Source organism: Bombina bombina, chromosome 5 (assembly GCF_027579735.1).
Source record: "Bombina bombina isolate aBomBom1 chromosome 5, aBomBom1.pri, whole genome shotgun sequence".
Lineage (NCBI taxonomy): Eukaryota > Metazoa > Chordata > Amphibia > Anura > Bombinatoridae > Bombina > Bombina bombina.
Genome location: NC_069503.1, coordinates 77620325 through 77647298, shown reverse-complemented (window position 1 = coordinate 77647298; position 26974 = coordinate 77620325). Strand labels below are relative to the sequence as shown.

The following is a 26974-nucleotide window of genomic DNA, read 5'->3' as shown; positions in this document are numbered from 1 at the left end:
CTAACATCTAAATCCCCTAACTTAACACAAATTAAAATACCCGTAAATATACCAAAAAAATCCTACCTGTAAAATTAATTAAGAATCTAATCTTACTTTTAAAAAAAAACTTACATTACTAAAAAAACACAACAACAACAAAAAAAAACATAATATATGTAAGAACTTACCTGATAAATTCCTTTCTTTCATATTGGCAAGAGTCCATGAGCTAGTGACGTATGGGATATGCATTCCTACCAGGAGGGGCAAAGTTTCCCAAACCTCAAAATGCCTATAAATACACCCTTCACCACACCCACAATTCAGTTTAACGAATAGCCAAGAAGTGGGGTGATAAGAAAGGAGTGAAAGCATCAACAAGGAATTGGAATAATTGTGCTTTATACAAAAAAATCATAACCACCACAAAAAAGGGTGGGTCTCATGGACTCTTGCCAATATGAAAGAAATGAATTTATAAGGTAAGTTCTTACATAAATTATGTTTTCTTTCATGTAATTGGCAAGAGTCCATGAGCTAGGGACGTATGGGATAGCAAATACCCCAGATGTGGAACTCCACGCAAGAGTCACTAGAGAGGGAGGGATAAAAAAAAGACAGCCAATTCCGCTGAAAAAAACAATCCACAACCCAAATCAATAGTTTTAATCTTTATAATGAAAAAAACTGAAATTATAAGCAGAAGAATCAGACTGAAACAGCTGCCTGAAGTACTTTTCTACCAAAAACTGCTTCTGAAGAAGAAAAAACATCTAAATGGTAGAATTTTGTAAAAGTATGCAAAGAAGACCAAGTTGCTGCTTTGCAAATCTGATCAACAGAAGCTTCATTCTTAAAAGCCCAAGAAGTAGAAACTGACCTAGTAGAATGTACCGTAATCCTTTGAGGCGGTGATTTACCCGACTCCACATAAGCATGATGAATCAAAAGCTTTAACCAAGACGCCAAAGAAATGGCAGAAGCCTTCTGACCTTTCCTAAAACCAAAAAAGATAACAAATACACTAGAAGTCTTTCTGAAATCTTAGTAGCTTCAACATAATATTTCAAAATTCTGACCACATCCAAAGAATGTAAGGATCTTTCCAAAGACTTCTTAGGATTTAGGACACAAGGAAGGAACAATAATTCCTCTATTAATGTTGTTAGAATTCACAACTTGAGGTAAAAATTTAAATAAAAACAGCAAAACCACCTTATCCTGATGAAAAATCAGAAAAGGAGACTCACAAGAAAGAGCAGATAATTCAAAAACTCTTCTAGCAGAAGAGATGGCCAAAAGGAACAATACTTTCCATGAAAGTAATTCAATGTCCAAAGAATGCATATGCTCAAACGGAAGAGCCTGTTAAGCCCTCAGAACCAAATTAAGACTCCAAGGAGGAGAAATTGGCTTAATGACAGGCTTGATACGAACCAAAGCCTTAACAAAACAATGAATATCAGAAAGATTAGCAACTTTTTCTGTGAAACAGTACAGAAAGAGCAGAGATTTGTCCTTTAAAGGAACTTGCAGACAAAACCTTATGAAGAAACTATAAAATCCTCGGAATTCTAAAAGAATGCCAAGAGAAATTATGAGAAGACCATCATAAGATGTAAGTCTTCCAAACTTGATAATAAATCTTTCTAGACACAGATTTACGAACCTGCAACATAGTATTAATCACTGAGTCAGAGAAACCTCTATGACTAAGCACTAAACTTTTTAATTTCCATACCATCAAATTTAATAATTTGATTTCCTGACGGAAAAAACAAATCTTAAGATATAAGGTCTGGCCTAAATAAAAGTGACCAAGGTTGGCAACTAGACATCCGAACAAGAACCATATACCAAAACCTGAGCGGCCATGCTGGAGCCACCAGCAGCACAAACGATTGCTCCATGATGATTTTGAAAAATCACTCTTAAAAAGAACCACCAGAAGGAGCAAAAATATAGGCAGATTGATAACTCCAAGGAAGTGTCAATGCATACACTGTTTCTGCCTGAGGATCCCCGGACCTGAATAGGTACCTGTGAAGTTTTCTTGTTTAGATGAGATGCCATCAGAACTATTACTGGAAACCCTCACATCAGAACAATTTGAAAAAAACACATCTGGGTAAAGAGACCATTCTCCCGGATGTAAAGCTTGATTGACAGAGATAATCCGCTTCCCAATTGTCTAAACCTGGGATATGGACCGCAGAAATTAGACAGGAGCTGGATTTAGCCCAAGCAAGTATCCGGGATACTTCTTTCACAGCCTAAGGACTGAGAGTCCCACCCTGATGATTGACATACGCCACAGTTGTGACATTGTCTGTCTGAAAAACAATAACGTCTCTCTCTTCAAAAAGAAGCAAAAACTGACAAACTCTGAGAATGCACGGAGTTCCAAAATATTGAATGGTAATCTCGCCTCCTGAGATTTCCAAACCCCTTCTGCTGACAGAGATCCCCAGACAGCCTCCCAACCTAAAAGACTCGCATCTGTAGTGATCAAGGTCCAGGTTGGATGAATTGAAGAGACCCCTAGAACTATATGATGGTGATCTAACCACCAAGTCAAAGATAGTTGAACATTGGAATTCAAAGATATTAAAAATTATATCCTAGAATCCCTGCACCATTAATTCAGCATAAAAAACTGGAAAGGTTTCATATGAAAATGAGCAAAGGGAATTGAATCCAATGCTGCAGCCATGAGACTTAAAACTTCCATGCATATAGCTACTGAAGGAAATAACAGAGACTGAAGGTTCCGACAAACTGAACCCAATATAATTGTCTCCTGTCTGTTAGAGACAAAGACATTGACACAATCTATCTGGAAACCTAAAAAAGGTGACCCTTGTCTGTGTCTAAGAAGAAACAACAAAAGTTGAATCATATGAGATTCTGCAGAACGAAAAGACTGAGCCAGAACCACGAGATCGTCCAAATAAGTAAACACTGAGAACCTTGAAAAGATTCTCAGAGCTGTCGCTAGACCAGAAGGAAAAGCAACAAATTGGTAATGCTTGTCAAAAAAAAAAAAAAGAGAATCTCAGAAAATGAAAAATAATCTGAATGAAAACAGAAGAAGATATGCATCTATTGTATCTATTGTAAACAAATAATGCCCTTACTGACCAAAAAGGCACAATAGACCATATAAACACCATTCTGAAAGAAGGAACTCTTATATGACAAATCAAAAAGATTTTCTATCTTTGGGACAATGAATAGTTTTGAACAAAACCCCAAACCCTGTTCCTGAAATGGAACTGGTATGAATACCCCAGATAACTCCAGGTCTGAGCAGCACCTTGAGACCCCAACGGGTAACTAGCCGCGCCTCACAAGTACCCAACACATACAGGTCTGAAATATACTTCAGAAAAGTGTGAGTCTTTACTGGAATAGCTGGAATATGCTAGAGAGAAAAAAACTTCTCACAGGCGGTTTTACTCTGAATCCTATTCAGTACCCCAATCTAAGAAGTTTGGGCCGAATTGAACTAAACAAATTTAAAAAAGTCAAAACCTGCCCCTTACCAGCTAAGCTGGAATAAAAAAAACGCACCTACCTGCAAATTTGGGGGGCTGACTTTGATCTTTTAAATAGCTTAAATTAATTCCATGTTGAAGAAAGCTTCCAATTATAAACATGTTACTTGGGGAAGAATTAGGATTCTGTTCCTTATTAAGAACAAACTAATATAATCTTAAGATTTACTCTTAGAACTCAATCTTGAAGCAACAAAAAACTCCCTTCCCCAGAGTAACAGTTGGAAAAAATTGAATTTAATTGTGAACCAAATAATTGATTACCTTGGAAAAAAAGAAATATGAATTTTAGAAATCAAATTAGCATTCCAAGATTAAGTCACAAAATTCTTCTAGCTAAAAATATCTAAAGACATAGATTAAACCTCAATTGTGAAAATATCAAAAAAATTAATGAAATTATTAGCATGTTGATCAACTTAACAATGCTAAAACAAATCATAATCCGATACTTGTTGCACTAAAGTATCCAACCAGAAAGTTGAAGCATTTGCAACATCAGCCACATAAATTGCAGGCCTAAGAAAAGGACCTGAAATAAAATAATTTTCCTTAAATAAGATACAAGTTTCCCATCTGAAGGAAAAAAATAAATACTATTTTCTATAGGAATAGTAGTATGTTTAGCAAGAGTAGAGATAGCCCCATTAACTTTGGGGATCTTCCTCAAAACTTTAAACTAACTGCCGGCAAAGGATACAATTTAAAAACCTTAAAGAAGGAATAAAAGAAGTCCCAGGCCAATTCCATTGCCTAGTATCATGAACTGGGAAAAAAACCTCTGAAGAAACCACAGGAGGTTAATGAGCAGAATTTAAATGTTAATTAGTCTTAAATCAAAAGAACTAGACTCCAATATAATCAACACCTTTTCAACAATTAATGTACTCTATTTAAAAATAAAAAAGTAGATTTGTTAGTGTCAAATATCTGATGAAGTATATTCTAAATGAGAAAAAACATCATCAGAGAAGGATAACTCAGTATGTTGTCGGTCATTTAAAAATTCATCAACTAAATGAGAAGTTTAAAAAAGACCTATAAATTTTATTAGAAGGCGGGATGTCAGACAAAGCCTTTAGGATAGAATCAGAAAAACATTCTCATAGATTCCTAGGTATATCTTGTACATTAGATGTAAAAAGAATAGCAATAGATAATGCATAAATACTAATGGACTCTGCATGTAAAAGTTTATCATGATAACTTATTACAAACCATAGCTAAAGATAAAATTCATAACATTAAAATAAATGAACTTAGCTTTGGTAGGACTGGTATCAGTCATCAGGAATCCAACAGTATTTTCTGATACAGGAACAGTTTTTGGAATATCTTGCAATATATAATAGAAAAACAACATATAAAGAAAAATTATCAAATTCCTTAAATGACAGTTTCAGGAATGGGAAAAAATGCAAACAGAACAAGCCTATTGAAACCAGAAGCAACTAAAAAGTGAGACGTAAATAATGTAAAAAAACTGGCGCCAAGCATGACGCCCACATATTTTTTGGCGCCAAAAACGTCTGTAATAAACACAAGAGTCAAAAATGACGCAACTACGTGAAAACTTCCGGCGTCAACTACGACGCCGGAAATGACGTGATTGACGTCAGACAAACGTCAATCTCGCGCCAAAAAAGTCTCGCACCAAAAATGACGCAATAAATTCTAGCATTTTTTGCACCCGCGAGCCTAACAGCCCACAATTTAAAGGAAAAAAGTAAATTGAAAATTTTAGGTAAGAAAAACATTTCATTCATATGCATTTTCCCAAAAAATGAAACTGACAGTCTGAAAGAAGGAAAATAAACTGATTGACCTGAATCATGGCAAATATAATTATAAAACATATATTTAGAACTTTACATATAAAGTGCCAAACCATAGCTGAGAGTGTCATAAATAAAATAAGACTTACTTACCCAAAGACACTCATCTACATAAAGTAGATAGCCAAACCAGTACTGAAACGAGAATCAGTAGAGGTAATGGTATATAAGAGTATATCGTCGATCTGAAAAGGGAGGTAGGAGAAGAAATCTCTACGACCGATAACAGAGAACCTATGAAATAGATCCCCTAGAGGAAGAGCATGGAATTCAAATAGGCAATACTCTCTTCACATCCCTCTGACATTCACTGCACTCTGAGAGGAACCAGGCTTCAGCCTGCTGCGAAGCGCATATCAACGTAGAAATCTAGCACAAACTTACTTCACCACCTCCATGGGAGGCAAAGTTTGTAAAACTGAATTGTGGGTGTGGTGAGGGGTGTATTTATAGGCATTTTGAGGTTTGGGAAACTTTGCCCCTCCTCGTAGGAATGTATATCCCATACGTTACTAGCTCATGGACTCTTGCCAATTACATGAAAGAAACATAATTTATGTAAGAACTTACCTGATAAATTAATTTCTTTCATATTGGCAAGAGTCCATGAGCTAGTGACATATGGGATATACAATCCTACCAGGAGGGGCAAAGTTTCCCAAACCTCAAAATGCCTATAAATACACCCCTCACCACACCCACAATTCAGTTTAACGAATATCCAAGCAGTGGGGTGATTAAGAAAGGAGTAAAAAGCATCAACAAAAGAAATTTGGAAATAATTGTGCTTTATACAAAAAATCATAAGAAATAATAAGATATTTCTATGTGATTATTGCATTATTAGACACCGTACGTTTGTGACACACAGATAATATCCCGGCACACAGATGATATAACAATACTATTAGACATTAAATAGTGAGTCAGTGACGTTTTTTCTGTGCGTTTATTGCATTATAAGTCACTGTACGTTTGTGACACACAGATAATATCCCGGCACACAGCTGATATAACAATAATATTAGACATTAAATAGTGAGTGAGTTAAGTTATTTCTATGTGATTATTGCATTATTAGTCACTGTACGTCTGTGACACACAGATAATATCCTGACACAATGAAAGTATATGGTAAAGTTGTTTTCCTAGGAATAATTAGTCAGTTTATATTACAGTCTCAAGGTGTTTACTGTCCCTTTTAATCAGATCTAGCTTTGTGCTATCTTGTTTTTAATCCTTGTTTAATGAAGATAACATTGTGACAAATTTACCAAGATATTGATTACCTAGAATATATTTATATTAATTATCTCTGATATTAATTAAAGGGATTTAGAGGTTAAAGATGCAATAATGTTTAAATATATTAGATCAGTTTATTATTGTACCACTGATTATAATATAACTATGTATTTAAAGGGACAGTCTACACCTTGGTCATCTTAAAGTCTTACCTTAGATTAAGCTGTGAATAGCCTCCTGCACCTTTCTCTATATCATGCAGCAGGAACAGTAAAAAAAAAAATATTGTTTCTGGCCACTTTGAAATGGCTGCCAAACTCAGCCCAATGATAACATCATGATCTGGGCTGCATATGGCATCCAATCACAAAAGGCTCACTAGTTGGATTCAACAGACTGTCATTGGTATTCAGCAGAGTGCCTAGATCCAGCCCAGATCATGATGTCATCAGTGGGCTGAACGTGGCACCAGATCATGATGTCATCTGTGGGCTGAGCGTGGCAGCCATTTCAATGTGGCTAGAGACAATATTCATTTTAAAATAACTGTTTTACTATTCCTGCAGCATGATATAGAAAAGGTGCTGGAGGCTATTTGCAGCTTATTCTAAGGTAAGACTTTAACTCCTGAAAAGTCAGCTATAGAGCAGCAATTAACTACTGGGAGCTAGCTGAGCATATCTGGTGAGCCAATGACAAGAGACACATGTGTGCAGCCACCAGTCAGCTCTCAGTAGTACATAAGTTTGTTAACAGAAGTGAAATTAAATAATATAATTACACATTCTATCTGAATCATGAAAGTGTAATTTCCTATCCCTTTAAGTAACAGAAAATGTCTATGTATAAAGTCTTGCTGTTGATTAATAATCTGGATTGGTGTAAATTGGGGGTTAATTTGATATTGTTTTATGTACTGTTAAAAGGACAGTAACGTCAAAATTAAACTTAAATGGATTGGTTAGAACATGACATTTCAAACAACTTCAAATACACGTGCACGCCCCTAAGCTCATATAATATCAGCCTCTTAGGTTTACTCTAAAACAAAAAGATACTAAAGGAACAAAGCAAATTAGATAATACAGGTGGCCCTCGGTTTAGGCTGGTTCAATTTGCGCCGTTTCAGAATAACAACCTTTTTTTTCAGTCATGTGACTGCTATTGAAAAGCTTTTGGAAAGCAATGCACTAATTAAAATAGCCAGTAGGTGGAGCTGTCCGCTTGTTTTGCAGCAAAGTTATGCAACTTAACAGCCTTAAATTGATCTGTGTACACAGATCAGACCAGATCTATCGAGCAACAAGTTTTAGCAGGCACTTACCTATTATCTTCCTGTCCAGCTGCTTGAGGTGAGGGTGCCTAACTGCTTATTAATCACTGCAGATTGAAATGCATAGAATAGGTGAGAGAGAACTGATTGCAGAAAAATGCAAGTAAAAAAATGTTTTTGTTCATTAAACTTAGTTTGATGATGATGCAGTCTGTTGTGTGATTATTTTATGTGGTGATGTTTAACAAATGTTTTTGTTCATTAAACTTAGTTTGATGATGATACAATCTATATTTTTAGGTTTATAATGCTGTTTAGCATTTAAAGTCTTCATTTCAAAGCTTTAAATGTAATGTATTAGGTGTTACTTATGACAATTTTGAGAGGGACCTGGAACCTAACTCCCTCACTTGCCATTGACTTACATTATAAACTGGGTTTCGATTTACAACCATTCCTCCTGGAACCTAACCCCGGCGTAAACTGAGGGCTACCTGTATAAGTAAATTGGAAAGTTGGGTAAAATTGCTGCTCTATCTGAATTATCAGCGTTTAACTTTCACTGTCAGATTTGGCTTCTGTCTTTGATGTTGTTTTCCTAATTATTCTGTGATTTTGTGTTTTTAATTATACAAAAAAACACAAAATACTGGTCTGGATTACAATCACTTTTTATTTCCATGAAAAAACATTGTATATCATTATATAGTAAAAGGCAGCATTACATGATATATGCACACAATGGTATAAATATACCCAACACTTGTGCTCTTGATACAAAGGGATTTATCAGACATATAATGTCCCCTTTAGTTATAGTAGCCATTTAAATTAAACTGATTATGATCACGTATATACCCATTACTGATATTGTGTCTCATGAAATAAAATCAGTTTCCCCTCAGTAATTCCTCTGGTATATAACATGTACAATGCTAAGCATCTATTGCTAAGAAAAGGTTTATCCACATAATTCTCTAACACTCTATTCATATAAAGACTCCTTTATTCTGTAAATGTAATTATTTCCTCCCCTATGTAAAACAAACGTACAACTCCTAAAACTGACATATTAATAAACAACACTGGGGGTGCTTTGGTGGTGAATGGTTGTGTAAACTGGTCAGTATGAGGTCAGATTTGTATATTTCTGTGTGGTGTTTGGATTATATCACACTGAGAGAAACTGAGGTGCACATATATAGAGGAACAAAGGATAGCAAGAGAGCACTTCCAATCTGGGGCTTTTATAACTGGGATTAGAAAGTATTATTTACAATATCAATCTTTTTGATGCTTCCCTTTAGAGAGTTTGTCCTCTTTATGATAATTGTAAAAAGGTTTGTACACTGCGTTTATAAAGTTTATTTGTGTGTAAATATTTGGTGTTTTGTGATACCTGATTTCAATAAAAAAAACTTTTTTCCACTTTCTAAACATGACAGGTTTCTTCCCTTGTGAATCCTTTCATGAGTTTTCAGATTAATTATTTTTGTAAAACTTGTTCCACACTCTGTACATGTGAAAAGCTTTTCTCCTGTGTGAATCCTTTCATGAGTTTTCAGATTACCCATTCGTGTAAAACTTTTCCCACACTCTGTACAAGTGAAAGGCTTTTCTCCTGTGTGACTCCTTTCATGCTTTTTCAGATCACTCTTTTGTGTAAAACTTTTTCCACACTCTGTGCATGTGAAAGGCTTTTCTCCTGTGTGAATCCTTTCATGAGTTTTCAGATGACTCATGTGCATAAAACTTTTTCCACACTCTGTACATGTGAAAGGCTTTTCTCCTGTGTGAATCCTTTCATGCTTTTTCAGATCACTCTTTTGTGTAAAACTTTTCCCACACTCTGTACATGTGAACGGCTTTTCTTCTGTGTGAATCATTTCATGATATTTCAGATTACTCATTTGTGTAAAACTTTTTCCACACTCTGTACATGTGAAAGACTTTTCTCCTGTGTGAATTATTTCATGCATTTTCAGACTACTCTTTTGTGTAAAACTTTTTCCACACTCTGTACATGTGAAAGGCTTTTCTCCTGTGTGAATCATTTTATGATATTTCAGATGACTCTTTTGTGTAAAACTTTTTCCACACTCTCTACATGTGAACGGCTTTTCTCCTGTGTGACTCCTTTCATGATATTTCAGATGACTCATGTGCATAAAACTTTTCCCACACTCTGTACATGTGAAAAGCTTTTCTCCTGTGTGAATCCTTTCATGAGTTTTCAGATGACTCTTTTGTGTAAAACTTTTCCCACACTCTGTGCATGTGAAAGGCTTTTCCCCTGTGTGAATCCTTTCATGAGTTTTCAGAGTACTTATTTGTGTAAAACGTTTTCCACACTCTGTACATTTAAAAAGCTTTTCTCTTGTGTGAATCCTTTCATGCTTTTTCAGATCACTCTTATCTGTAAAACTTTTTCCACACTCTGTACATGTGAAAGGCTTTTCTCCTGTGTGACTCCTTTCATGCTTTTTCAGATCACTCTTTTGTGTAAAACCTTTTCCACACTCTGTACATGTGAAAGGCTTTTCCCCTGTGTGAATCTTTTTATGAGTTTTCAGATTATCCATTTGTGTAAAACATTTGCCGCACTCAGTACATGTGTGTGGTTTCTCCCCTGTGTGAATTTTGTGGTGTTCAAGTAAAGGAGACTTCCATCTAAAGCTTTTCTCACACTCTGTACATTGAAAATGTTTCTCCTTTGTATGAATAATTTGGCTAGACTGTAGACTTTTCCCTTCTTTAATATGTTTTGAAAACTCAGCAAATGTGTGTGGTTTATCCTCAGGGATAATAATTTCACTAGATAAGGCATAAATGTCGTCCTCTTGTTTGATGACTAAATTACTCTCTGTACATAGTGATTGCTGTCCAGTTCCTGCCAATTCACCATCTCCTTTAAATATTTGCTGTGATATCCCCAATGTTTGTGAACAGTCATTGGTGTCTAAGACTGTAGTGAAGGACAGATATGAACTATTAACGTGTTTGTCTACATGAAAAGAAATGGAAGAAAAATAAGAATGTTTATAATGTTTTATACTCAAAAATGTCTTCAGTTTTCTATTTTTAAATTTATTTACCTGTAAATCACAAATTAAAAAAGCATGACATAGAAAGTAAACAGTACTACATCATAGTTATATGCCCCATTAAACAAGGTGCGTGTGGATAATGTTCTCTAAAATGATAATTTCAATTGTTTTCAATTGTTTTCTTGGATAGAGTTAAGAAAATAAATATTTTTTGGTTTAAATAGAAAGATAATATAAAGAGATGTTCTTTTGGCAAATTCAGACCATTTAAAAAGATCACAAAATAAAGAATTACAAAAACACAGATGTATAATAAAAATACAATACAAGATTGTTTTCTGATAAATGTAGTACTGCACCTGCACCATGTGACAGCTATCAGCCAATAACAGACTCATATTTTAATATAATGGGAACTCCTGCATATGCTAAGTAGGAGCCGGAGCCTCAGGTGATTTAAAGGGCTGTGTACAATTTAATAATGAAAATAAATTACAAACAGCAAACAGTTATTTTACATAAAAATAAAGCTAAAGGTGAAATTTCCCATACACTTTATACTATTTTATACACCGGTAAAACAAGTGATTAGAAAAACATTAAAGGGACAGCAAAGTCACAATTATACTTTTGGCTCTCTCCCCCCCCGCCTTTGGCTCTCTCCCCCCCTCTTTGGCTCTCCCCCCCCCCCTCTTTTGCTCTCTCTCTCCCCTCTTTTGCTCTCTCTCTCCCCTCTTTGGCTCTCTCCCCCATCTTTTGCGCTCTCCCCCCCTCTTTGGCTCTCGCCCCCCCTCTTTGGCTCTCCCCCCTCTTTGGCTCTCCCCCCCTCTTTGGCTCTCCCCCCCCTCTTTGGCTCTCCCCCCCTCTTTGGCTCTCTCTCCCCCCTCTTTGTCTAAGACACCCTAGCCAAAGGCTTAAATACTCCTCCCACTTCCCTCATCTCCCAGTCATTCTGCAGAAGAACAAGGAACAGTAGAAGAAATATCAGGGTGAAAGGTGCCAGAAGAATAAAAAAAAGATGGGTGGGGAGCTGTGGACTCTTTCCATCGGAAGAAAAGAAAATTATCAGGTAAGCATAAGTTATGTTTTTCTTCCTAAATGGAAAGAGTCCACAGCTGCATTCATTACTTTTGGGAAAACAATACCCAAGCTATAGAGGACACTGAATGCCAAAACGGGAGGGTACAATAAGCGGCCCATTCTGAGGGCACCAGGCCTGAAAACCACTACCTAACAAAAATCATAATTTATGTAAGAACTTACCTGATAAATTAATTTATTTCATATTGGCAAGAGTCCATGAGCTAGTGATGTATGGGATATACAATCCTACCAGGAAGGGCAAAGTTTCCCAAACCTCAAAATGCCTATAAATACACCCCTCACCGCACCCACAATTCAGTTTAACGAATAGCCAAGAAGTGGGGTGATAAAGAAAGGAGTAAAAAGCATCAACAAAGAAATTTGGAAATAATTGTGCTTTATACAAAATATCATAACCACCACAAAAAGGGTGGGTCTCATGGACTCTTGCCAATATGAAAGAAATGAATTTATCAGGTAAGTTCTTACATAAATTATGTTTCTTTCATGTAATTAGCAAGAGTCCATGAGCTAGTGACGTATGGGATATACATTCCTACCAGGAGGGGCAAAGTTTCCCAAACCTTAAAATGCCTATAAATACACCCCTCACCACACCCACAATTCAGTTTTACAAACTTTGCTTCCCATGGAGGTGGTGAAGTTTGTGCTAGATTTCTACCTTGATATGCGCTTCGCAGCAGGCTGAAGCCCGGTTTTCCTCTCAGAGTGCAGTGAATGTCAGAGGGATGTGAAGAGAGTATTGCCTATTTGAATACCATTGTCTTCCTCTAGGGGATCTATTTCATAGGTTCTCTGTTATCGGTCGTAGAGATTTCTTCTCCTACCTCCCTTTTCAGATCAACGATATACTCTTATATACCATTAACTCTACTGATTCTCGTTTCAGTACTGGTGTGGCTATCTACTTTATGTAGATGAGTGTCTTTGGGTAAGTAAGTCTTATCTTTTATTATGACACTCTCAGCTATGGTTTGGCACTGTATATGTAAAGTTCTTATATTTGCCATGATTCAGGTCAATCAGTTTATTTTCCTTCTTTCAGACTGCCAGTTTCATTTTTTTGGGAAAATGCATATGAATTAAAATATTTTTCTTACCTAAATTTTCAATTGACTTTTTTCTTTTTAATTGCGGGCTGTTAGGCTCGCGGGTGCAAAAAATGCTAGAATTTATTGCGTCATTTTTGGTGCGAGACTTTTTTGGCGCAAGATTGACGTTTGTCTGACGTCAATGACGTCATTTCCGGCGTCGTAGTTGACGCCGGAAGTTTTCACGTAGTTGAGTCATTTTTGGCTCTCGTGTTTGTTGCAGACGTTTTTGGCGCCAAAAAATATGTGGGCGTCATTCTTGGCGCCAGATTTTTTAACATTATTTAAGTCTCATTTTTTAGTTGCTTCTGGTTTCTAGAGGCCTGTTCTTTTTGCATTTTTTCCCATTCCTGAAACTGTCATTTATGGAATTTGATAATTTTGCTTTATATGTTGTTTTTTTCTATTACATATTGCAAGATATTCCAAAAACTGTTCCTGTATCAGAAAATACTGTTGGATTCCGGATGACTGATATCAGTCCTACCAAAGCTAAGTTCATTTATTTTAATGTTATGAATGTTTATCTTTAGCTATGGTTTGTAGTAAGTTATCATGATAAACTTTTACATGCAGAGTCCATTAGTATTTATGCATTATCTATTGCTATTCTTTTTACATCCAATATACAAGATATACTTAGGAATTTATAAGAATATTTTTCTGATTCTATTCTAAAGGCTTTGTCTGACATCCCGCCTTCTAAATAAAATTTTTAGATCTCTTTTAAACTTCTCATTTAGTTAATGAAGTTTCAAATGACCAACAACATACTAAATTATCCTTCTCTGATGGTGTTTTTTCTCATTCAGAATTTTCTTCATCAGATATTGACACTAACAAATCTACTTTTTTATTTTTTAGAGTACATCCGTTCTTTGTTGAAAAGGTGTTGATTATTTTGGATATTGAAGTAACTAGTTCTTTTGATTTTAAGACTAGCTAACACTTAAATTCTGCTTATTAACATTCTGTGGTTTCTTCAGAGGTTTTTTCCAGTTCCTGATACTAGGGAATGGAATAGGCCGGGAATTTCTTTTATTCCTTCTTTAAGGTTTTTAAATTGTATCCTTTGCCGGCAGTTAGTTTTAAGTTTTGAGGAAAGATCCCCCAAGTTAATGGGGCTATCTCTACTCTTGCTAAACATACTACTATTCCTATAGCAAATAGTATTATTTTTTTCCTTTAGATAGGAAACTTGTATCTTATTTAAGGAAAATTATTTATTTTCAGGTACTTTTCTTAGACCTGTAATTTATTTGGCTGATGTTGCAACTGCTTCAACATTCTGGTTGGTTACTTTAGTGCAACAAGTATCGGATTATGATTTGTTTAGCATTGTTAAGTTGATCAACATGCTAATAATCTCATTTGTGTCGTCATTTTTTTGATATTTTCGCAAATGGAGGTTTAATCTATGTCTTTAGCTATTTTAGCTAGAAGAACTTTTGTGACTTCAATCTTGGAATGCTAATTTGATTTCTAAATTCCATATTTCTTTTTTTCCAAGGTAATCAATTATTTGGTTCACAATTGGATTCAATTCTTCAACTGTTACTCTGGGCTTCAAGATTGAGTTCTTAGACTAAAATCTTAAGCTTATATTAGTTTTTGTTCTTACTAAGGAACGGAATCTTAATTCTTCCCCAAGTAACATGTTTATAATTGGAAGTTTTCTTCATTCAATTTAAGCCATTTAAAAGATCAAAGTCAGCTCCCCAAATTTGCATGTAGGTGCGGTTCTTATTCCAGCTTAGCTGGTAAGGGGCAGGTTAAGACTTTTTTAAAAATTGTTTGGTTCAATTCGTTCCAAACTTCTTAGATTTGGGTACAGAATAGGATTCAGAGTAAAACCGCCTGTGAGAAGTCTTTTTTCTCTAACATATTCCAGCTATTCCAGTAAGGCTCACACTTTCCTGAAGTGTGTTTAAGACCTGTATGTATTGGGTACTTGTGAAGTGCGGCTGGTCACCCGTTGGGGCTCAAGGCGCTGCTCAGACCTGGAGTTTTCTGGGGTATTTATACCAGTTCCATTTTAGGAACAGGGTTTGGGGGTTTTATTCAAACTATTCATTGTCCCAAAGTTAGAAAATCTTTTTGAATTGTAATATAAGTGTACCATCTTTTAGAATGGTGTTTATATGGTCTATTCTGCCTTTTGGTCAGTGAGGGCATTATTTGTTTACAATAAATACAATAGATGCATATCTTCATTTTCTGTTTTCATTCAGATTATTTTAATTTTCTGAGATTTTCTTTTTTTGACAAGCATTACCAATGTGTTGCTTTTCCTTCTGGTCTAGCGACAGCACTAAGAATCTTTTCAAGGTTCTCAGTGTTTCCTTATTTGGACGGTCTCGTGGTACTGGCTCAGTCTTTTCGTTCTGCGGAATCTCATACGATTCAACTTTTGTTGTTTCTTCAAGACATGGTTAGAGGATCTTTTTATCAAAGCTCCTTGATTCCTCAGACAAGGGTCACCTTTTTTAGGTTTCCAGAAAGATTGTATCAATGTCTTTGTCTCTAACAGACAAGTGACAATTTTATTGGGTTCCGTTTGTCAGAATCTTCAGTCTCTATTATTTCCTTCAGTTGCTATATGCATGGAAGTTTTAGGTCTCATGGCTGCAGCATTGGATTCGATTCCCTTTGCTCATTTTCATAGGATACCTTTCCAGTTTTATGCTGAATTAATGGTGCAGGGATTCTAGGATATCATTTTTTATATCTTTGAATCCCAATGTTCAACTATCTTTGATTTGGTGGTTAGATCACCATCATATAGTTCTACGGGTCTCTTTGGTTCATTCAACCTGGACCATGATCACTACAGATGCGAGTCTTTTAGGTTGGGAGGCTGTCTGGGGATCTCTGTCAGCACAAGGGGTTTGGAAATCTCAGGAGGCGAGATTACCATTCTATATTTTGGAACTCCGTGCATTTCTCAGAGTTCTTCAGTTTTGGCTTCTTTTTGAAGAAAGAGACGTTTATTGTTTTTCAGACAAACAATGTCACAACGGTTGCGTATGTCAATCATCAGGGTGGGACTCTCAGTCCTTAGGCTGTGAAAGAAGTATCTCGGATATTTGCTTGGGCTAAATCCAGCTCCTGTCTAATTTCTGCGGTCCATTTCCCAGGTATAGACAATTGGGAAGCGGATTATCTCTGTCAATCAAGCTTTACATCCGGGAGAATGGTCTCTTTACCCAGATGTGTTTTTTCAAATTGTTCAGATGTGAGGGCTTCCAGAAATAGATCTGATGACATCTCATCTAAACAAGGAACTTCCCAGGGGCCTATTCAGGTCCGGGGATCCTCAGGCGGAAGCAGTGTATGCATTGACACTTCCTTGGAGTTATCAATCTGCCTATATTTTTTTCGCCTCTGGTTCTTCTTTTTAGAGTGATTTTCAAAATCATCAGGGAGCAATCTTTTGTGTTGCTGGTGGTTCCAGCATGGCCGCACAGGTTTTGGTATATGGTTCTTGTTCGGATGTCCAGTTCAATCTTGGTCACTTCCATTAAGGCCAGACCTTATATCTTAACGTTCATTTTTTCCATCAGGAACTCAAATTATTAATTTAATGGTATGGAAATGTAACGCTTAGTACTTAGTCATAGAAGTTTCTCTGACTCAGTGATTAATACTATGTTGCAGGCTCGTAAATCTGTGTCTAGTAAGATTTATTATCGAGTTTGGAAGATTTACATCTCTTGATGCTCTTCTCATAAATTTTCTTGGCATTCTTTTAGAATTCCTAGGATTTTATAGTTTCTTCAGGATGGTTTGGATAAGGGTTTTTGTCTGCAAGTTCCTTGAAAGGACAAAAATTTGCTAATCTTTCTGTTATTCATTCTTTTGTTCAGGCTTTGGTTCGTATCAAGCCTGTCATTAAGCCAATTTCTCCTCCTTGGAGTCTTAATTTGGTTCTGAGGGCTTTACAGGCTCTTCCGTTTGAGCATATGCTTTCTTTGGACATTAAAATTACTTTCATGGAAAGTATTGTTCCTTTTAGACATCTCTTCAGCTAGAACAGTTTTTGAATTATCTGCTCTTTCTTGTGAGTCTCCTTTTTCTGATTTTTCATCAGGATAAGGTGGTTTTGCTGTCTTCATTTCAATTTTTACCTAAAGTTGTGAATTCTAACAACATTAGTAGAGGAATTATTGCCTCTTCCTTGTGTCCTAATCCTAAGAATTCTTTGGAAAGATTCTTACATTCTTTAGATGTGGTAAGAGTTTTGAAATATTATGTTGAAGCTACTCAGATTTCAGAAAGACTTCTAGTCTATTTGTTATCTTTTCTGGTTTTAGGAAAGGTCAGAAGGCTTCTGCCATTTCTTTGGCATCTTGGTTAAAGCTTTTGATTCATCATGCTTATTTGGAGTCGGTTTAATCTCCGTCTCAGAGGATTACGGCTCATTCTACTAGGTCAGTTTCTACTTCCTGGGCTTTTAAGAATGAAGCTTCTGTTGATCAGATTTGCAAAGCAATGACTTGGTCTTCTTTGCATACTTTTACTAAATTCTACCATTTCAATGTTTTCTCTTCTTCAGAAGCAGTTTTTGGTAGAATAGTACTTCAGGCAGCTGTTTCAGTTTGATTCTTCTGCTTATAATTTCAGTTTTTTTCATCATAAAAATTGAAACTTTTGATTTGGGTTGTGGATTAATTTTTCAGCGGAATTGGCTGTCTTTATTTTATCCCTTCCTCTCTAGTGACTCTTGCGTGGAAGTTCCACATCTTGGGTATCTGCTATCCCATACGTCACTAGCTCATGGACTCTTGCTAATTACATGAAAGAAAACATAATTTATGCAAGAACTTACCTGATAAATTCATTTCTTTCATATTAGCAAGAGTCTATGAGGCCCACCCTTTTTGTGGTGGTTATGATTTTTTTGTATAAAGCACAATTATTCCAATTCCTTATTTTTGATGCTTTCGCTCCTTTCTTATCACCCCACTTCTTGGCTATTCGTTAAACTGAATTGTGGGTGTGGTGAGGGGTGTATTTATAGGCATTTTAAGGTTTGGGAAACTTTGCCCCTCCTGGTAGGAATGTATATCCCATACGTCACTAGCTCATGGACTCTTGCTTATATGAAAGAAATTAATTTATCAGGTAAGTTCTTACATAAATTATGTTTTTCTTTCATGTAATTGGCAAGAGTCCACGAGCTAGTGACGTATGGGATAGCAATACCCAAGATGTGGAACTCCACGCAAGAGTCACTAGAGAGGGAGGCATAAAATCAAAACAGCCATTTTTCGCTGAAAAAATAATCCACAACCCAAGATATAAGTTTACTCTCATAAATGAAAAGAAAACCTTAAAACATAAGCAGAAGAATCAAACTGAAACAGCTGCCTGAAGAACTTTTCTACCAAAAACTGCTTCCGAAGAAGCAAATACATCAAAACGGTAGAATTTAGAAAATGTATGCAAAGAGGACCAAGTTGCAGTTTTGCAAATCTGATCAACTGAAGCTTCATTCTTAAAAAAAAAAAAAAAACACAAAGTGGAGACTGATCTAGTAGAATGAGCAGTAATTCTCTGAGGCGGGGCTTGACCTGACTCCAAATAAGCTTGATGAATCAAAAGCTTAACCACGAAGCCAAGGAAACAGCAGGAGCCTTCTGACCTTTCCTAGAACCAAAACATAAAACAAATAGACTAGAAGTCTTCCTGAAGTCTTTAGTAGCTTCAACATAATATTTCAAAGCTCTTACCACATCTAAAGAATGTAAGGACCTCTCCAAATAATTCTTAGGATTAGGACACAAGGACAACAATTTCTCTATTAATGTTGTTAAAATTCACAACCTTAGGTAAGAATTTAAATGAAGTACACAAAACTGCCTTATCCTGATGTAAAATCAGAAAAGGAGATTCACATTAGAGAGCGGATAATTCAGAAACCCTTCTAGCAGAAGAGATGGCCAAAAGAAACAACACTTTCCAAGAAAGTAGTTAATGACCAAAGAATGCATAGGCTCAAATGGAGGAGCCTGTAAAGCCCGCAAAAGTAAATTAAGACTCCAAGGAGGAGAGATTGATTTAATGACAGGCTTGATACAAACCAAAGCCTACACAAAACAATGAATATCAGGAAGTCTAGCAATCTTTATGTGAAATAAAACAGAAAGAGCAGAGATTTGTCCTTCAAGGAACTTGCAGACAAACCTTTATCCAAACCATCCTGAAGGAACTGTAAAATTCTAGGAATTCTAAAAGAATGCCAAGAGAAGAACACCATCAAATGTAAGTCTTCCAAACTCGATAATACATCTTTCTAGAAACAGATTTACGAGCCTGCAACATAGTATTAATCACTGAGTCAGAGAAACCTCTATGACTAAGCACTAAGCATTCAATTTCCATACCTTCAAATTTAATGATTTGAGATCCTGATGGAAAAAACGGACCTTGCTCAGGTGAAGACCATGTTAATATGATGTTAATTTGATTTATCCGCCCTGTGTGGCAAATTAATCTATTTAATGTGATTATCTTACTTATATCTGTATATTATCTATCTTTTTTGTTGATATTGAAAATAAACAAATTTAAAAAAAAAATGCACATCTTACAGTCACCTATATTTTCATATTCAGGTGTCTATTAGTGTATTGAGTATATTCAGTATTTTGTTACAACCTCGCCGCCTTCTCATTTGTGAGAAAAACCGTGAGAGCTGAAGGATGGAAATGTTTAGATAAATACGTTGGGATTTGAGAGAAAGTTTCATACACACTCATGGAACACCCATGTTCAGGTTATTTTACAAGAAAACGCCACTATTACGCTTTGTATTTTGTATTCATAAATACAAATTGTGATGTGTTTTATTTTTGGCAGATCCATCGGCTTTTTTGACAAACTTGCATTTCAGGCAATTAGTGCTGACTCTTTAATAACTCCATGTGCATGAGTACAATACTATTTATATGAAACACATGAATTAACACCCTCTAGCTGTGAAAAACTGTTAAATGCATTCAGATAAGACGCAGCCTTCAAGGACTTATAAATTAGCATATGAGCCTAACTAGGTTTACCTTTCAACTAAGAATACCAAGAGAACAAAGCACATTTGTTGATAAAAGTAAATTAGAACGTTGTTTAAAACTACCTGCCCTATTTGAATCATGAAAGTTTAATTTGTTTTTTACAATTCCTTTAAATAATCTCGCCATCCCAGAGACCTTTAGATATTCGGTACCATAATGTCCATCCTGAGAGGGTTTGTTTTACAATGACTTAGTTTCGCTCATAGAGTGCTTTGTCAGATGTCTCTGATGAAGTCACAATAAGAGGTCACGATAATGCTGCATCTTTCTAATAAAGCCGCCTTAATCCATAGGGCTGTTCCCTGCTGTTTGTTTATTACAGTTTCTATGTAGTGAATAGAGGAATCACTATAACAGTGGGGACCCTTTGTACCACTGAAGTGTTGGCGTGCAGCTGCTGGAGGAAACCTAAAGCAACACAGGAAACTCGCCATGACCGGAAATGACTAGTAGTGCAAGCGAGTGGGACACTCTTTCTGCATACTGATCGATAATTCAACTGGAGGCAAAAGGGAAAAGTGAGTCAGTGAAGTTATTTCTATGTGTTTATTGCATTATTAGTCACTGTACATCTGTGGCACACAGCTGATATAACAATACTATTAGAAGAAAAAATGGGGTTTATTTAGCAGCGCTAAAAAAAGCTAGGAAATGATGATACCAATCTAATTTATGTTTTATACAATCTAGTTTATTTAAAAATTCTTATAACACATAAAAACAACAGCAAATGCTTTTCCTAATTAATAAAGGGACGTCTCCCTTATACAACACTTATAAAAACAGACTAGAACCATATAATCCTAGAATTCCAGGTATAAAGGAATTAATTCTATAGATAATATATGGCAAGCTTAATTTAACAGATGAATACCTTGATGTCTTTAAAGTTCAGTTTGCGTGTTTTAAAAAACGTAGTGCAAATTAGTGTAGAGGTACCTTAATCTGTCCTCGTTGCAACCAGGACAGATTAAGGTACCTCTACACTAATTTGCACTACGTTTTTTAAAACACGCAAACTGAACTTTAAAGACATCAAGGTATTCATCTGTTAAATTAACCATTTCCATTAACCACGATTGCTTTGGCACCTAAATCAGAATAACGGCTGTTTTTTGCCTTTTTAACTATCCAGCACACCTGAGCCAATTATATGTCCAAGGAAAGTAACTGTGTAACTTTATAACTGTATTTGTTACTGAAGAACTGTAAAGCTGTTAGGATTGATACATTTGTGCCTTTTAAATATTCAATTCACCATTTACCTTAGAAATTTGTTGCTTGCCATATGTTATCTATAGAATTAATTCCTTTATACCTGGAATTCTAGGATTATATGGTTCTAGTCTGTTTTTATAAGTGTTGTATAAGGGAGACGTCCCTTTATTAATTAGGAAAAGCATTTGCTGTTGTTTTTATGTGTTATAAGAATTTTTAAATAAACTAGATTGTATAAAACATAAATTAGATTGGTATCATCATTTCCTAGCTTTTTTTAGCGCTGCTAAATAAACCCCATTTTTTCTTCTTATCCACCATTTAGTTCTCTTTGAGGGAAGAACTTTTTTTAGCAGCAGGAATCCACCTTTAGGCGCTCCTATCACACTACACATAAATAACAATACTATTAGACATTAAATAGTGAGTGAGTGAAGTTATTTCTCTGCGTTTATTGCATTATTAGTCACTGTACGTTTGTGACACACAGATAATATCCCAGCAGACAGCTGATATAACAATACTATTAGACATTAAATTGTGAGTGAGTGAAGTTATTTCTATGTGTTTATTGCATTATTAGTCACTGTACGTCTGTGACACACAGATAATATCCCAGCACACAGCTGATATAACAATACTATTAGACATTAAATAGTGAGTGAGTGACGTTATTTCTATGTGTTTATTGCATTATTAGTCACTGTACGTCTGTGACACACAGATAATATCCCGGCAAACAGCTGATATAACAATTCTATTTGACATCAAATAGTGAGTGAGTGACGTTATTTCTATGTGTTTATTGCATTATTAGTCACTGTACGTTTGTGACACACAGATAATATCCCGGCACACAGCTGATATAACAATACTATTAGACATTAAATAGTGAGTCAGTGGGGGGGCGGAGCCAACTGCCGAAGCAGCTAGACATAACCTGGTAGAGCTCCCGGCTCTAAATTCTTATAATGGAGGCTGTTTGCCCAAATTTCGATCTGGGGTTGAAATGTCAGCACTGCTGAGCTGACCCTGAGGACATTGTCCGTGAAAAGGAGGAAATTTGCTTTATTACTGAAGACCTGCAGGCAGATAAAAAAAAATAAACCCTCAGACACACGCTGTCTTTCCGCTCAAGATGGCGGCGGACATCATGGAGGCACTTTGTGCATTGGAGCGAGCTATGGACTTTCACCATGCAGACTTACTGCAAGATATCCACCTCTTTCGTTTTGAAACGCTAACTACTCTAGCCAACCTCACTGTCTGAACAAGCTGAAGCTGGACGGGACATAATGCTGTCAGATCCTGCGGAGATACTAGATGTAAGCCTATCTGCTGGGTTACATGCTTTAAACCCGCAGAGTGAGGAGGATTGTCGGCGAGTGCCGCCCTGCACCCGTCCGACTGAGAGAGAAGAAGGGCTCACTGTCGACATTGATTCAACCACCTATTGTGAATTACGGGCGGCCTTAAGCTTATGCTTCCCCTACTACAAGAAAGCGATCGTGGTGCTGTGGGTGAAACCCATCTCCTCTTGCCCTACCGTGCCAGCGCTAAGTTATCTATCTACAGCCTTGATGTCCTGCACTAGAGTGGATGCCTTACCTTGTCCGGTATGGGTCACCACTATGGTTATCAGCCGGAAGCTAGCACATGCACTGCGGAGCAAGCCTGACAAATGCGGTGTGGGCTAGTAAGAATGTACTTTGCAGCGCAGTGGAGGACAATTAAAGCCATTGCAGGACTGTTGTTCCCAGAACTTTATCGACCTAGAGTTTACCGATCTGCAGTTTATTTCATCAGCGTTGTTGCTGACCTGAGACTTTGTAATGAGTCCCCTACCAGCCATAGAAGAGGAGTCGGCTAGCAGCTTGAGGCATTTCTCTTAGAGAGATGTGATAGCCAGGAACGTTTTGTCAAATATAAACACACTCTCTGAAATTGCTCATCTGATCACTAACCTGACTCTCCCATCCCATATCAGAGTTGAGGTGGGACAAATGCCCCTCAACTTTGGGAAAATGTTTGTACAGGGTCGGATACCTTGTTTATCACTGTTAAATCTACTGATATGACGTTACTTAATTTTTACATTTTCTCTCTCCACTAGCATTAGTTCTAATGTGTCTGAAGCTGTCTGCAATGTAAACTGTTATACTGCATTAACTGTTTAATGTTAACCTATGCTTTTTCTCTTAATACACTGATGATCTTGCAGGATACCACTACTTTTTGTACCTACATGGGAACACTGCCTAGTGGATATATTTCTCCCACGACTGCCATAGTTTAGAGCTCTGTTTCACATTACTATGGGGTACATGTTTTTATTGCGCTCTGTATATGGCCCTACAGGGAGTACAGTCAAGTTATTAATAAGTTGCCCTATGTTTAATCCAGAACATGTGATTAGAAGAATACGTTGTAATGTGCCACGCTAACTCTTGTTCCCCCCCCCCTCCTCTATATACACATAACACTGTCTCTTGGGGTTATAGGAAAATTCGAGTAACAGAAGCATGGTAAGACGAACATATTTGGTGAATATCCTATGCTCCTCTAATTCTACTAAGCGCTGGCAAGTTGGTGCACTCTATATAAATTTGACTGTAGGCATATTATTGCTGTTAAGTTGCATGCATTGGTCAAAACTGCATAGGTTTATGCTGATGATATCAGTCCCAGTTAGATTACGGTTACTAGCTGCCTCAATGTTTTCTGCTGGCTTCTCTAGCAGTACAGCACAGATCATTATTGTTTGATATGACTTAGCAGGGGCACCCTCTGTTCGCATGAGACAGCTATAACAGGCGCTACCTTGCGTCAGAGATATTATAATTCAATGTCTTTTTAATGGACTTCTGAAGTCAATGAGTATATGATGTTTAGCCAATATTACAGACTGCACTGTGCATATTTCCTAGGTTCCTTTTATACCCTTTTACATATAGACACCATCGACCTAAACTTTTACCTTATGTTTAGCTCATTAAGTTTATATTTGCACTAAACTGATCTTAGATGCAATGATTTTTGTGCAGATCCATACTATTACCAGTCCTGAATTGAGGGGCATTTATATAAACCAACTAGATGTTGTTTAATGAGACATATAAAAATTATCGTATCACCGAAGTTCATATGTTGTGTGCTGTAAGGTAACACTTTGCATAACAGTACTCACTCATAGATTTTCTGTAGGCGATGTGTTCCAGCTCCAGCTTTGGGTATTGTACATCTATCATATTGGATGAGTTAGCTTAGCATCTGAATTCTATACCTATATGGCATATGGGTATATCATCCCATCTGTTATTTTTTATAACACCGGATTTAAGAATTACACCACTTTCACTTGAGATGAGTGTGTTCCCAATTAAGCCCCAGGACTTCATAACCTAACTATATATTGCACTACATCTATAAACAGAGAAGCTATTCCCTTTAGTACACATTCTCCCCTGAGGCAATGTATGAGGCTAGATGGGGTGAAATTTTTTTGTAGATAATAACTAATGTTAACTTGCTCCTCTGTATACCTGAGAGAGTCAATATATCTCAGATTGGACCCATAGATATATTTCACCTATTGCGGTATTAAGGCACCTTCTCTGCTTTTCACTAGATATACTTTCCTATATATGTTTAGTATGGGCTCCAACCTAGCTTCTAGATATCTCACTATTAGGGAATATGTAAATTTACAGGTTTGTAGGTTATTTACTTATGTAGTGCTATAGCAGCATTTTTGATCATCTAGTACCTTATACCTACAAGCTACATGATATCTCATTTATAGGCGGTATACACTATAGAGTCACCACCATTACAGAGTTAAGTGAACTTTAACTAATATATTTTGGCTAATCGTTACGCCATTAAGTTAGTTATATAACACTCCGGCAGTAGCTGTCCATTCCTCTAAACATTTGGAACTCACGATGTGGGAGTTATCTATTTTGTAACCCTTCCCATAACTTTAGAGCTCTATCTTTAAATGCTCAGGGCAAAATTAACGGGAAATATTTCTCTCCTAATAATATCACCCACTAAATAAATTAATAACAGATATGTTATTTAGTTTTACCCCCCTAATAGAGAGGGACCCTTTATGTTTTATACCTCCAACCTTCCCTCATCTTGAAGGTCCCATTATATTTCTTTTGTAGCCCTTACCTATGGCTCCGCCCCCCCCCCATACTACCCTATATTTGACAAGCGGTGCTTATCCGCTGAATTTTCTACCCCCCCCCCCCCTTATATTTTTGAAAATAAAAATTTCAGTTGATAAGTTACTCTTTACATTATATGTATTGGACCATAAGTGTCCAATACATTCGCTATCTTTCCTCTAGATAACATTTGCTTCTACTGGTCCAAATGTGGCCACTTGCGCTCTTGAGGAAATAATTGAAGAATATAAGCAATAAAAAATAAAATAGAGGCTCTTGATATATACCTAGCTTTCTACCACATTGTTATTTCAGGTATAAGAGTAACTATTGTAAATGTGACACTGATGTTGTATTTTCTCTTATATTGTATGGTATTTTATACATATTGTACTCACTGGCATAACCTCAATAAAAAACTTTTTGGAAAAAAAAAAAAAAAAATAGTGAGTCAGTGAAGTTACCTCTATGTGTTTATTGCATTATTAGTAACTGTACGTCTGTGACACACCGATAATATCCCTGCACACAGCTGATATAACAATACTATTAGACATTAAATAGTGAGTGAGTGAAGTTATTTCTATGTGTTTATTGCATTATTAGTCACTGTACGTTTGTGACACACAGATAATATCCTGGCACACAGCTGATATAACAATACTATTAGACATTAAATAGTGAGTGAAGTTATTTCTGTGTGTTTATTGCATTATTAGTCACTGTACGTCTGTGACACACAGATAATATCCCAGCACACAGCTGATATAACAATACTATTAGACATTAAATAGTGAGTCAGTGACGTTATTTCTATGTGTTTATTGCATTATTAGTCACTGTACGTCTGTGACACACAGATAATATCCCAAGTACACAGCTGATATAACAATAGTATTAGACATTAAATAGTGAGTGAAGTTATTTCTATGTGTTTATTGCATTATTAGTCACTGTACGTCTGTGACACACAGATAATATCCCGGCACACAGCTGATATAACAATACTATTAGACAATGAAAGTATATGGTAAAGTTGTTTTCCTAGGAATAATTAGTCAGTTTATATTACAGTCTCAAGCTGCTTACTGTCCCTTTTAATCAGATCATGTTGTTAATCCTTGTTTAATGAAGATAACATTGTGACAAATTTACCAAGATATTGATTAACTAGAATATATTTATATTATCTCTGATATTAATTAAAGGGATTTAGAGGTGCAATAATGTTTAAATATATTAGATCAGTTTATTATTGTACCACTGAATGTAATATAACTATGTATTTAAAGGGACAGCCTACACCTTGGTCATCTTAAAGTCTTACCTTAGATTAAGCTGCAAATAGCCTCCTGCACCATTTCTATACCATGC

The 26974-nt window shown here is 36.2% G+C and overlaps 1 protein-coding gene across 1 annotated transcript in view; it reads right to left on the bottom strand.

Moving 5' to 3' along the window:
- Positions 1 to 26974, bottom strand: part of LOC128661328 (uncharacterized) — a 246266-nt gene that overhangs the window by 99068 nt on the left and 120224 nt on the right. The window contains exon 5 of the mRNA XM_053715596.1: positions 9284 to 10896. Within this exon, the coding sequence (XP_053571571.1) occupies positions 9284 to 10896 (1613 nt within the window). The remainder of the gene's footprint in view (positions 1 to 9283; positions 10897 to 26974) is intronic.